Source organism: Gymnoscopelus microlampas (genome assembly GCF_963454915.1).
Source record: "Gymnoscopelus microlampas genome assembly, chromosome: 9".
Lineage (NCBI taxonomy): Eukaryota > Metazoa > Chordata > Actinopteri > Myctophiformes > Myctophidae > Gymnoscopelus > Gymnoscopelus microlampas.
In genome coordinates, this window is record NC_139946.1 from 22,086,804 (window position 1) to 22,100,499 (window position 13,696).

Below are 13,696 nucleotides of genomic sequence, written 5' to 3' on the forward strand. Positions count from 1 at the left end.
CCGGCGTGGTCCGCAGAAAAAATGGGTGAAAAAAATGGTTTTGAGGCGAGTATTCCGGTTACCAACACAAGCCGTTCTGATCTTTTCACTCTGAGCAGCATAAGTTACCGGAACAGTGGGCCCCTGACAACACTGCCAATCATTTCTTAAGCCCTGCCAACAGGGATAAAGACTGTTAAAAGAGGAAAAGAACAACGATAGTGAAGAAAAAAGAATAACGAATAACGCAAAACAGAGACTAATCTATAAGATTGTTCTAATTTATTCCGAATATTCCTGTAATAGAGCTGATTGATGCTCAATTACTTGTCTCTGCATTCATGCTGATCCAAAATAATGGGCCTCTATAACCGATTGTGAGCTTAAATCTAAACCAAACAAAAAATTACCCAAATCCAAAATGACATTAACTGGATAAAAAGTGGAAAATGTACAGGATTCTAGGGGAGTTCAAATTGTCAAGCCACCCTGCCCAATGAACATTGTTGGTTGAAAAGGTTTCTGTAGTTCAGCCATTACAAACAAGGATATTACCCACAAATAACACTAAGATTGTATTGATAATATAACATTAATATAAAATAATGAATGTAAAACAAATTAATGATTGAATCATTTCAATGAAAATTAGTTTTCATTGAAATCGATTGATTGAGCATTAAAATAAACATGCTCTGAAAATGCATAGCGTGCACCCACCTGGTCACTTAACTTATGTCCAGTTCAGAACATTTATTTGTGCTACATTTCAAATTAGCATATTTAAAACTTGATGATGTTGCTGTTACATACTTTAGTCTTTTTATTTCTGTTCTATTGATTCATTAGGTTAATCAGGCTTGCAATTCATATATATCTGTTATAATACATGTCCGTATGTTCAATTCCTTGCCGACCTGACCATTTGCTGTGTTGTTCCCCTGCTCTCTCTCCGCGTTTCCTGTCTCTGTCAAATAAAGACTTTAAAATGGCCATAGAATATCTTAAAAAAGAAAGAAACAAGAAAAGTGCTTCAGAAATGGAAGTTAAATTAACCACTTTGACCCTCTATTTTGGGCATTATAGGTGACAAATACAATCTTAAAAAAAGCTATTTTCAATATTCGTTGTCCGATTAAATATACAGGGCTTAAGTTGTTAACACATTAGCAATATCCAATAACAGTCTGAGTCAAGCTGACCACTGTTAAGTTTCAAAACCAGGTCAAATGATTTTGGCACATTTTTGTATCTAGTCTGTTGCATCATAGCTACTGTTTTCCATGTTACTAGATACAGTATTAAGTCCCTCACCACTCCATGGAAGGCCATTTTGACCAGATTGGACCAGTAATGAATAAAAAAAAAGTAGGATTTCAAACATTTTCAAAAATAGCTGATCTACAGTAAAGCGTGGTGAGCTTGTAGATTGCCTATTTTAGCTATTTGTTGTCCAACAAGGTATACAGGGCTAAAGAGCTTAAGTTGTTAAGAAATATTTTTAAAACTATACAGTAGATATTCAGTTATGTGGTACTATGTATGGCAATATCCAATAGGAGTGTCTGAGTCAAGCTGACCATTGTTACATTTCAAAACAAGGTCAAATGATTTTGACCAGATTAGAAATGAAAGCCAAATACATTGCTCTAAGGAAAGGTTTAAATATGTGTCCTATATTGCATTATGTGTTCTTGTGTTGTGCCCTGTTTTTCTTTATTGTTGCCAGAGGTGTAAAGTAACTAAATACATTTACTCAAGTACTTTACTTAAGTACAGTTTTGAGGTATTTGTACTTTACTTGAGTATTTCCAATTTCCAATACTTTTACTTGTAATCCACTTCATCTCAGACACATTTTTTACTTTTACTCCACTACAATTATTTGAAATCTTTAGTTACTAGTTACTTTGTAGATTTTGATTATTATTACAAAACATACATTAACCACTTCAACCCATATATACATTTTGGCCATTTGAAAATAGCCGATCTACAAGCTCACATTGTGAGCTTGTAGATCTGCAATTTTCAAAAGAACTTGAAAACTTGAAATGGGACACTCTGCATAGTGAGTACATTTACTTTTGGTACTTTAAGTAGATTTTGATAGTATTTCAGTAGTATTGATACTTGTAGTTAAGTAAAACGTTTCAGTACTTTTTCCACCACTGATTGTTGCAGGCTTCATGTGTCAGAAATAAGGTTGAATGATCTGTTTTGATAGTAACAATAAACATTGCATTTCAGTATAACAGTGAGGAATGGTCTTTGCCCAGAGAACCAACGTGTCCACTAAAAGTTCAATGACAGGTCAAATCGCTTCACATCACACAGCAATAGGACAGGTTAACCTGACCTGTGGATCTACCTGTATGATAACTTTGGACTTAACAAACAATCAGTCATTACAGGATGATATATAAGGGAGGGTATGGGACTCTCATCCTCACATCCTCCTCATCCTCTCACAATCATGAGAGCGGTTGTCCTCGCCCTGACTGTAGCCCTTGTGGGTAAGTATCATTTGATTCTTTCTTAATAATAATAATAGCTCAGAATTATATAGCGCTTTTCTAAGTACCAAAAGTCGCTTTACAGAGAGAAGGAAGGAACCAACTTTATTAAGAAAAAATAAAAATAAAAGATACGTGCTAGATTAAAATAATAGACCTTAATCACCATAACCATGACATTATTTTAGAAAATGTTTTAATAGGGCTTAGGTGGTTAATGAATGATATTTTCTAAAGCATATTTTTGAAAATGATGTATTCTAATATATATACTATCATCATTTACAGCTTGTCACAACTATGGTAAGTCAATACTTCTATCAAATAGTTTAAAATGACCCGAAACACATCCCTGTTGAATAAGTTTTCTTATTTTACAGAGCAAACATGAAATATCTGCATGATAAATATCTACGGAGTTCAAAACCTACAAATTAAATTGAACCTAATCATAAAGCAATTATTTGAACTAATATTAACATTGATACAAAAGAAAAGAAAAAAAGATGACAATGTGATCTCATTCATTTAATTTATTCTCACAGCCCCAGAGTTTGCTGCCGGCAAGACCTATGTGTACATGTATGAAGCAATGATCCTGGGTGGTGTACCCGAGGAGGGCCTGGCAAAAGCTGGAGTCAAAATCAGCGGCAAAGTTCATCTCCATGCATTTGACAGGGACATCTTCATGCTGAAGGTCAGTGGTGGAAAAAGTACTCATATATTTTGTACTTAGATAAAAGTGTCAATACTGCAATGTAGTGTCATTTACTCTGTTAAGAGTAAAAGTCCGGAATTCAAAATTTACTTGAGAAAAAGTACAAAAGTATTGGTATCAAAATGTACTTAAAGTACCAAAAGTAGAAATCATTTATTATGCAGAATGTCCTGTTTCACAAGTTTTTAAATGTATAAAAATCTTTTGAAAATAGCAGATCTACAAGCTCACAATGAGTCGCATCGCAACACATTGTGATCTTGTAGATCGGCTATTTTCAAATGGCCGAAATGTACATAGGGCTGAAGTTGGTAATGTATGTTTTGTAATAATAATCAAAATCTACAAAGTAACTAGTAACTAAAGCTTTCAAATAATTATAGAGGAGTAAAAGCACAATTTTCCTCTGAGATTTAGTGGAGTAGAAGTAAAAGCATTGAAAATTGGAAATACTCCAGTAAAGTAAAAAATACCTCAAAATTAGTACAGTACTTGAGTAAATGTACTTAGTTACTTTACACCACTGGTCACACGCATCTCGTCTCTCCATAATGCACTTATGACGCTGTCTGGCAGAAAACTTGTATCTTCATATTTTTTGTATCTTCATATACGTTTTTTTTTCATAAATAAAATGCTCTATTTTATACTTGGTCGTAAGACAGTGTCACGCAAAATAGCAAAGTTAACCGATCCTCAAGCTCATGTGTCATGTTGCGATGCGTTGGGAGCTTATAGATCTGTTATGTTTGATTTTCTGAAAAATGTCAACTATAATGACATGACCAAAATAGAAACACCAGGTTGAAAGTGGTTAGGTTTGTCTGTGGGCTTTATAAAAATGTAACCAATGAAAAGTATTGGATGCATTTGGAACACAGGTAATCTTTTGACATGCTTTGGACATAGAAGATTTCCGCCCGGCAGTTAAGTATAATGTCTCTCTCCCATATGCAGCTTGTAGACCCAGAGATCTTCGAGTACAGTGGCGTCTGGCCCAAAGCACCTTTTGTCCCAGCGACAAAACTCACTTCCGCCCTTGCTGCTCAACTCATGACTCCCATCAAGTTTGAGTATGCAAATGGTAATGTGGGTAAGGTCTTTGCCCCAGCTGGTGTCTCCCCTACTGTGTTGAATATCTTCAGAGGAATCCTGAACGTCCTTCATGTTAACATCAAGAACACCCAGAATGTCTATGAGTTGCAGGAGGTATGAACTGTACATTTCTGTATTGTGTACATCATAATACATTAAAGGTAATTCATTAATAGTTTAGTTCTTATGTGTACTTTGCAGTGTTGCTCGCTCGGCACTTGTTGCATGTCTGTCAGCCCTGGATATGGGGGCCTGTAAAGCCCTTTGATACTATATCTCTGTGATTACGGGCTATGCAGATAAACTTGACTTGAATTATATTCTATTACATATTTTAATTTATAATCATATTCACTTCATCTAGAATGGAGCTCATGGTGTGTGCAAGACCCACTACATAATCAGTGAGGACGTACAGGCTGAACGCATCCATCTGACCAGAGCCAAGGATCTGAACAACTGCCAGCAGGCCATCGTTAAGGACTTTGGTTTGGCTTACATGGACAGATGTGCTGAGTGTCAAGCGGTAAGACAGACCAATTACATTTTCTGCCAGATACTGCCAGATATATTACTGCCAATTCAACGGGTTAACCATGTGTTATTTCTGCACAGATCGTAAAGAACTTGAGGGGAGCAGCAACCTATGACTACATCATGAAGCCAGCAGCTAATGGTGCTCTGATCATGGAGGCAACAGTCACTGAACTGCATCAGTATTCTCCATTCAATGAGAGGAACGGAGCTGCTCAGATGATAGCCAAGTATGTTGCAAGACTTGTCGAAGATTAACAAAATGGCAATAGACTCAAAATATCAAGTATGCTGAAACTATTTTTAATTGTGCAGACAGAGGCTGACCTTCCATGCGATGGAGAAAGAGCAAATCTCACCAGCACCGGAAGAGTATCTTCATCGTGGATCAGTGCAATATGAGTTCGCTTCTGAGCTTCTCCAGACACCCCTTCAGCTCCTCAAGATCACGAACCCAGAGGCACAGGTAGAGTGGTGTCGTCTTTTCATTTAATTTTTAAATTAAATTATAGCTTTATATGACACCATATGACTGTCTTCTTGTCTTCTCTAGGCTTTGGAAGTCCTAATTCACCTGGTTACATACAATAAGGTTCAGGTCCATCATGATGCTCCTCTGAAATATTTGGAGCTTGTTCAGATTTTGCGTGAGGCCAACTGGGCGAGTATTGAGGCCATTTGGGCTCACCACAAGACCAAACCAGAATTCAGGTAAGAAAGCGCTGATAAATTGTATAAACTGTAAGATATCTGCTGAGCTACAATGCTGTTTACACATACAACATTTTACTACTAACAGCAATGTATATGATATTGCATTGCTCTTCCCTAATAGAGTATGGTGTTGCTGTTTTTTGTTGTTGTTTTGTTTTGTTTGTTTATTTGTTTTTAAATTAAAAAAAGTATTTCCTCTGGTCTAGGCGTTGGATCCTGGATGCACTCCCTGCTATTGGTACACCAATCACACTGAAATTCATAGAGGAGAAGTTTATGGCTGATGAACTCACTATTGCTGAAGTTTTCCCCGCCCTGCTGTTATCGGTGCAGATGGTGACAGCTGACATGGTCTCCATCCCACTATTTAAGGTACAGTAGGTGAACATTGGGCTCAGTAACCTCGTAAAAAAAACCTACTTTTTATGCTCTCAATGTAGCATGGTGTTTTTCTATTTATTTATGGTCTAGTACGTCTAGGTAATGGTTGAGTTCATTATTACGACATGTTTTTACTTATTTCATTTTCATACTTTTATAAAGCAATTTGGAAGCCTGTTAAGAAAGGTGTAATACCAACAGATACATAGTTTCAGATTATATATTTATCTGAAACTATGTGGAATTTATCTTAAAATGGCATTCTTCCCTATGCTCTCCCACTCTATTGTCCTTTCAATGAAGGAAAGAAGTACAACATGAGGGGGTGTTTTAACCCTCGCTCTATGTTATAAAATGTTTTTCCTATATCCACAGGATCTGGCTTTCAACAAAAAGGTCCAGGCCCAGCCAATTCTCCGTGAGGCAGCTATGCTCGGTTATGGAACCATGGTGGCCAAGTACTGTGCTGAGACACCCACCTGCGGTGCTGACCTTGTAAAAGTAAGAAATAGTATTGTCATAATCCCATTTTACATAACTAGTGGCCAATGGATTGGGGGATTTTAATGAACTGTCAACTCTCCACAGCCAATCATCGACCTTGCAGTCGAAGCTATTCGCAAGAACGAAATAGAAGAAGTTGTCCTGCTACTGAAGGTTCTTGCCAATGCCGGCCATCCCGCTAGCCTTAAAATCATCACAAAGCTCCTACCCGGGTTTGGAAGTGCTGCCTCTGCTCTGCCACAGAGAATTCAAGTTGAGGCTGTCCTGGCCCTGAGGAACATCGCTAAAAGGGCACCTGCAATGGTGGGTTTTTAAATCTCACAAACTAAATATGTATTTATTTTATATTTATACTGTAACTGCATTGTTTACCATAATCTGTTCTGGATCTATTAGGTCCAGGATTTGGCTGTTCAAATCTTCATGGACAGGGCTCAGCATCCAGAGCTGCGTATGCTTGCATGCATCGTGGTGTTTGAGACCAGGCCACCAATGGGTCTGGTGACTGCACTAGCAAACCTTCTGAAGTCAGAGACCAACCTCCAGGTGGCCAGCTTCACTTATTCTCACATGAAGTCCCTGACCCGAAGCACCGCCCCCGACTTTGCTGCAGTGTAGGAGCCGTGACTTTTCTACATATATTTGGAGCTTCGTTAAAGTGTTTTTTTTTTAAATGCTACATATAATAGTATAATTATAGTTTATAATCTTACTTACCCTTTCCGTTCAGTGCTGCTGCCTGCAACGTAGCTGTCAGGATCATCGGTCAGAAACTGGATAGACTGAGCTTCCGTTTCAGCAGAGCCATCCACCGTGATGCCTATTACAGTGAGACAATTAATGCTAATTATGAGTCATTTTAATTTGCACTTTGTACTTTTTTATTTTTGTGAAGCACATTGACTTTACCATGTATGAAATGCGCTATATAAATTTACTTGACTTGTTACAGATCCTTTGACCATTGGTGCTGCCGCCAGTGCTTTTTACATTAACGATGCTGCCAGCATTTTGCCCAAAACTGTTGTAGCCAAGGTCCGAGCTTACTTGACTGGAGCTGCTACTGACGCTTTTGAGGTAATGTGCTTGGTCAAAGTGTAAGAATTCACAAAAAGATGGAAATGAATGAATTCATGCTAATGAGCATTGTCCATTTCTCTCTAAGGTTGGAGTAAGAACTGAGGGTCTTCAGGAGGCCCTTCTGAAACTCCCCGCTCTTCCTGAACACGCTGATCGGATAACCAAGATGAAGCGCGCCATCAAAGCTGTATGTGTCCCTTCCTGAACAGTAAATTATCATGATTGTGGAAAACTATCTGTAAAATGTACCATTGTTTCTCTTTAAGCTGACTGACTGGAGGGCCTATCCCACAAGTGCACCACTGGCTTCAATGTATGTAAAGATTTTCGGCCAGGAAATTGCCTTTGCCAGCCTTGACAAGAACATCGTTGAGCAGGCAATTGCGGTATGTTCTGTTGCACAGTTCATCATCAGAACCTTCCAGCTCCATGTAATTATTACCATTCAATGAAACAAGAACTTGGCATAAAGACAATTGCTTACCAACAGCTTGCCACTGGAAGTGCTGCCCGGGAACATGGAATGAGCGCTTTCAGGGCTCTCTTGGCTGGGGCCTCTCTCCAGTTTGCCAAGCCACTGCTACTTTCTGAGGTGCGACGCATCTTGCCCACTGCCGTAGGTTTGCCCATGGAGCTCAGTCTGTACACCGCTGCCGTGGCTGTTGCAGCTGTTCAAGGTAGGTGCAAAATCATGCAATTCATTAATAAAACAATGTTACTTACATTCTTACTTGCATCTTAGAACCATATGAAAGCCAATCACTTGTTGTGCTTATAGTTAAGGGCATCATGAAGCCAGAACTTCCCGAGAACTTCCACATTAGTCAACTGCTGAGGACTGACATTCAGTTGGATGCTGAAGTTAAACCAAGGTAGTCCCGTTCAAACTAATATTTCACATCAATTTGTCATCGCTTTTCGAAATCAGATACTAAAATGTTTTGGCCCTTTTCTCCAGTCTTGCTGTCCATACCTTTGCTGTGATGGGAGTCAACACCGCTTTTATCCAGGCTGCTCTGATGGCGAGAGCTAAAGTCAACATGATTGTCCCTGCAAGCATTACAGTAATGCTTGACATTGCAGAAGGCCACTTCAAGATTGAGGCATTGCCTGTTGCTGCTCCTGAACATCTTGCAGCAGCTAGGTAAAACCTGTCTTTAGCAATTAAACAGTAATTATACAGATTTTGCATTACAAATCATCCAGTATTTAGCATAAATGTAATAATTAAAACTAGCACCTATTGCATACTGTATAACAAGCATGTCCACTAAAGCGATTATATTAACTTACTCTATGTCATGAATGTTTTCATGACAAATTCATTGGCCATCAAAACATAAAGTTAAATAAACATTGTTAACTTGAACATCAACACAATGTTTGCAACAGACATACCTACAGTTTCTATTAGAATGAGGATTACACAATGCATGAATAACAGACTTAATTACTATTATATCATTAAAATTGTTCTTCTTTGATCACTGGCAGCTATGAGACATTTGCTTTGGTAAGGAATGTGGAGGATGCGCCTGCCGAAAGAATGATCCCAATGATTCCTGCCGCCGCAGCCATCTCAAGGGATTCATTCATGTCTAAGATCACGTCTGCTGCCTCTAGTAGCTGGGTGGGCTGATTTTAAATAACTTTCTCATTCAAAATACCATCATGAAGAGAAAGATGGAATTTGACTGTCACAGGAACAACACATTTTATGCTCTTTTAATTTTGTGTTTCAGGAAAAATCTTCTGAGGTCATTTATTCGGAGGCAGGCTTGAAGCCCACTGTGAGGGCCCCAGGCAGCCGTTTTGAAAGGAACTTCTGTGCCAAGACCGAGACTTTTGGATTGAAGGGATGCCTTGAGGTTTTCTCACAGAGTGCAGCCTTCCTCAGACCCACCGCTCTGTACACACTAATCGGAAAGCATTCCGCCACAGCTGTTGTGAAACCAGGCAAGAACTACTGCAGTACACATGCAAAACATGCACTCGCACTCAAATACTGTACAAATGAATACTTGGTAGATAAGAAACATGATTCATATGAGCAATACATTATGTCTATTTATAGTTGAAGGCGAACCCATTGAGAGGCTGGAGATAGAGGTTCAGGTTGGACCAAAGGCTGCAGAGAAGATCATTAAACAGATCAACCTGAGCGCAGAGGACATTGCTGCGGTTAAACCAGTCGTGCATAAACTCAAGAAGATCCTGATTCCTGGTCTGAATCGCACCGCGTCATCTTCCAGCTCCAGCAGCTCTCGCTCCAGCAGCAGCCTCAGCAGCAGCAGCAGCAGCAGCAGATCACTGAGCGGTTCTTCTAGCTCCAGTTCTCGTCAATCCAAGGTAAAGTACCAAGGTCATTCTACAACTTAGATTTTTATGAATAACGGGGAATGTCTCTTTCAAGTAAAAATAACCAACACATTGAACTGAAGACAGAATATCTATTCCAAACAGGTTGCAAGTAAACGCCACCAATTCCAGAAAAACCACAACGTAAGTACATGAGTACATGAAATTTAGACGATGGTTCTTCTTTCAACATGTGGAAACTTCAGTTGTGCAGCAAACACATTTCTCCTTCCAATTTTATGTATAGGCGATCGCATCTCAAGCCAACTCCCAGGCCAACAGCAGAAGCAGCGCTTCAAGCTTCGAGGCCATGTTCAAGAAGGTGAGGCTTATTTTACATTACATTTTATTAGGACACTTTGTCAGAATCAATCTGTGGATAAACAAACTGATTTTTTTTTTAGCCATTCCTGGGTAATTTCGCCGATCTTGCTGTGACCATTCTCGTCCGTGCTGTGAGATCAGACCACAGAACGCAAGGATACCAAATCACTGCTCATTTGGATATGCCTTCTTACCGTATGCTGCTCACTTTGGCACCTTTGGCTGCGGCTGAAAATTGGAAGCTCTCTGCTGATGGTGTCGTGGCAAGCAGGCACAGGGTTGCTGTAAGAAACTATTATTCAATGTGGCCTGAACAGTTCAATAATCTATCTATACACATAAAATAAAGATACGTTCTTAAACACTATTCCTTTGTTCGGCTCAAAGGCAAAGATTTCCTGTGGGGAGTATCACGCTGAGATCATGGCTGAGACCGGTCTGGTTGGTCCAAACCCTGCAGTCCGTGCAAGAGTGAACTGGAATGACCTGCCAAGAGCTCTGAAGCACATCATCAGCATGTATGTCTTTTCATATTTCTGTAACATTACTTGTTTGTCGTTTCACATAGTGTATGCTCTATTTATTGCCACCACTTGTTAGAAAATGTTCAAATCATTTATTGGAAATATATATTTTGCCTAATCGTCCTCTAGACTTAAAATAAATATGGGACTAATATTTAACTTAAGATTACAGATGAAATAATGCTCTCACATATTTCCCACTAGTGCACGTAAACAATTTCCTAACCTTGCTGAACTGCTTGGGATGATTGAAGAAAACGCATCAAACGCTAAGAACCAGATTTCCGCAACCGTGGTTGCAACATCTGAGAAGTCTTTGAATATTATTTTCAAATCACCAAAGGTATTGTTTTCTTTCTTTTTTTTTACCATACTTGATTTTATGAATAACTGAATTGTTGTAATCATTACAACAATTAAAAGGAGAATTAGATACATTACAATGTAATGTATCTAATTCTCCTTGTATTCAATTGATGATGATTGTTTTATTAATTGCAGAGGATATATGAGGAGGTTATCATTCTCCCCGTTGCCCTGCCACTGGAAGATGTTACTGGTCTGACTCCCTTTGAAGACAATATTGCAGACAAAATCCAATACTTGTTGGCCAAGAATAGTGCAGGTAAAATGATCAGCCGATACAATTTTAAGAAAAGGTTGTTTTAAAAAAAGAAGAAATGTTTTAACAATATTTGCATCTTGCTTTCAGTTCAGTGCAGCATGGTCAGAGACACACTGACAACATTCAACAACAGGACATACGTAAATGAGATGCCTGTATCTTGCTATCAAGTGTTGGCTCAGGATTGCACTGAGGAAATGAAGTTCATGGTTCTGCTGAAGAAGGACAATGAGGTGGCACACAAACACATCAATGTGAAAATCGCTGACATGTAAGTACTCATCAACAGGAAATGAGTTCTAAACACAATGGTGCTGCTAGTTGCTGAACACCATACCTTTCACTTCTAGTGACGTTGACCTGTATCCCTCGGAAAACAACGTTGTGGTCAAGATTAATGGACTGGCAATTCCCATCACAAACCTTCCTTACCAACATCCTACAGGTAGGCCATGTAAATGCTTGAATAGTCGTTAGATCTTTCCCCTACAACAATTTTTTGTTGCCGTCCATTACAGTGCACTTATGTCACAAATACAAATTTGTTCTATGTGCAAATATACTTGGTAAAATAAAAAAAATCCTGATTCTGATGTTAGATTATCTGGATTATCTAAAACATGGTATTGTTGTTGAAGTAGCCTACCATCTCAAATTGTTTCATCTATACTCTACCAAAAGGTGCAATCCATATCAAACAGAGGGGTGAAGGCGTCGCTCTTTACGCTCCAAAGTATGGTCTCCCTGAAGTCTACTACGATAAGAGTACATGGAAGGTGAATAACAATCATTTTGGGAGTAATCTTTAATTCCACCAAATTACCAAAGCTGACATATTCAATTAAAATGAATAACTGGTCTGTTATTCTTTTTACCTGTATCTTCAGATTAAGGTTGTTGACTGGATGAAGGGACAGACCTGTGGAGTCTGTGGTAAGGCTGATGGAGAAGTCAAACAGGAGTACCGTACCCCTAGTGGACGCCTGACCAAGAGCTCAGTTAGCTATGCCCATTCCTGGGTGGTGCCTGCTGAGAGTTGCTCCGATACCAATGGTAAGATTTACAGCCAGAGTAGGATTTTTTTGTTGTTATCAACCGTCAATGGCAGGCAAATTCCAAGCTCTAAGAGAAACTTTCACAGTTTACCCAGCCAAATAGGTTTCAAGAGAATAACCTCCACATAGTGGGCTCATTTCCCAACCTGCTTGAACATCTACCATTATGGAAGCAAATGGAAGTGCTCACCAAACAGTCAAGATTACTTGGCTGCTTACAACCATCAACATCATCTTAACTCCATTAGCTTTTTTATTTAAATATTCATACCTCTCTATTCTTAGAATGTCGTATGAGACACGAATCTGTGACAATGGAGATGGTGGTCCGTGACCAGATGTCCAGATGCTACTCTGTTGAGCCTGTTCTTCGTTGTCTGCCCGGCTGCTCCCCCATCAGAACCACTCCCGTCACTGTGGGCTTCCACTGCGTGTCTGCCGGTAAGTGTTAATGAAGAACAAGCTCGTATCACTGAGCTGAACATTGGATTAATTCTTAAAATGAAATGTGAAAACTGTGCTGTTGCTAAATTAGTTCAATGCAGTGGTGTTAAGTAATGAAGTACATGTACTCAAGTACAATTTGAGTTTTTTTTTACTTTCTTTAGTATTTACAATTTTCTATATTATTTTTACTCCACAACATATCAGAGGCAAATATAGTACTTTTTACTCCACTATAATTATTTGAAAACTTCAGCCCTATATATATATATTTCAGCCATTTGAAAATAGCAGATCTACAAGCTCACAATGCGTCGCGATGTGACACACAGTGGCTACTTTCAAAATATGTTTTAATACATTTTTAACTTGTGAAATGGGACATTCTACACAATGATTACTTTTACTTTTGGTGGTTAAAGTGATATTTTGATGCAGATACTTTTGTACTTTTGTACACAAGTACATCTTTAATACGAGACTTCTACTGTACTTGTAACAGATTATATCTACATTGCAGTATTGATAACTTTTACTTGAGTAAAACATGCAAGTACTTCTTCCATCACTGGTTAAATGTTGTCTCTTTGCCTTCTTCTGCAGACAACGCGATTCCCCCTCCGACCGACGTCTATGAGAGGAGTGTGGACCTGAGGGAGACCACGGACGCTCATGTAGCCTGTAGCTGCACGGCTCAGTGTGCCTAGAGCTGTTGCAGTGGCGTGGACAGCCTAGATTTATACTTCAGGAAACATTTCAAATTGTCAATAGTATATTTCAAATTGTAAATGTCAATACTTAATAAATCATTGTATGCATAAGTCTGTCTCCAGCATATGATTTCA

At 38.8% G+C, this 13,696-nt stretch overlaps 1 protein-coding gene across 1 annotated transcript; it reads left to right on the plus strand.

Moving 5' to 3' along the window:
* Window positions 1–2,455: 2,455 nt before the first annotated feature.
* Window positions 2,456–13,558, plus strand: LOC311051450 (vitellogenin-like; the record flags this gene model as incomplete). The annotated part of the gene is made up of 31 exons (XM_084066019.1): window positions 2,456–2,495; window positions 3,041–3,192; window positions 4,171–4,422; window positions 4,673–4,834; window positions 4,924–5,072; window positions 5,158–5,308; window positions 5,396–5,553; window positions 5,763–5,928; window positions 6,313–6,438; window positions 6,526–6,744; window positions 6,838–7,055; window positions 7,172–7,269; window positions 7,394–7,518; window positions 7,607–7,708; window positions 7,788–7,907; window positions 8,012–8,198; window positions 8,300–8,393; window positions 8,480–8,665; window positions 9,016–9,151; window positions 9,264–9,492; window positions 9,596–9,870; window positions 10,127–10,201; window positions 10,591–10,721; window positions 10,932–11,070; window positions 11,229–11,352; window positions 11,440–11,623; window positions 11,703–11,797; window positions 12,034–12,128; window positions 12,240–12,405; window positions 12,693–12,848; window positions 13,455–13,558. The coding sequence occupies 31 exons, from the start codon at window positions 2,456–2,458 to the stop codon at window positions 13,556–13,558; spliced, it is 4,614 nt and encodes a 1,537-aa protein (XP_083922145.1).
* Window positions 13,559–13,696: the final 138 nt, after the last annotated feature.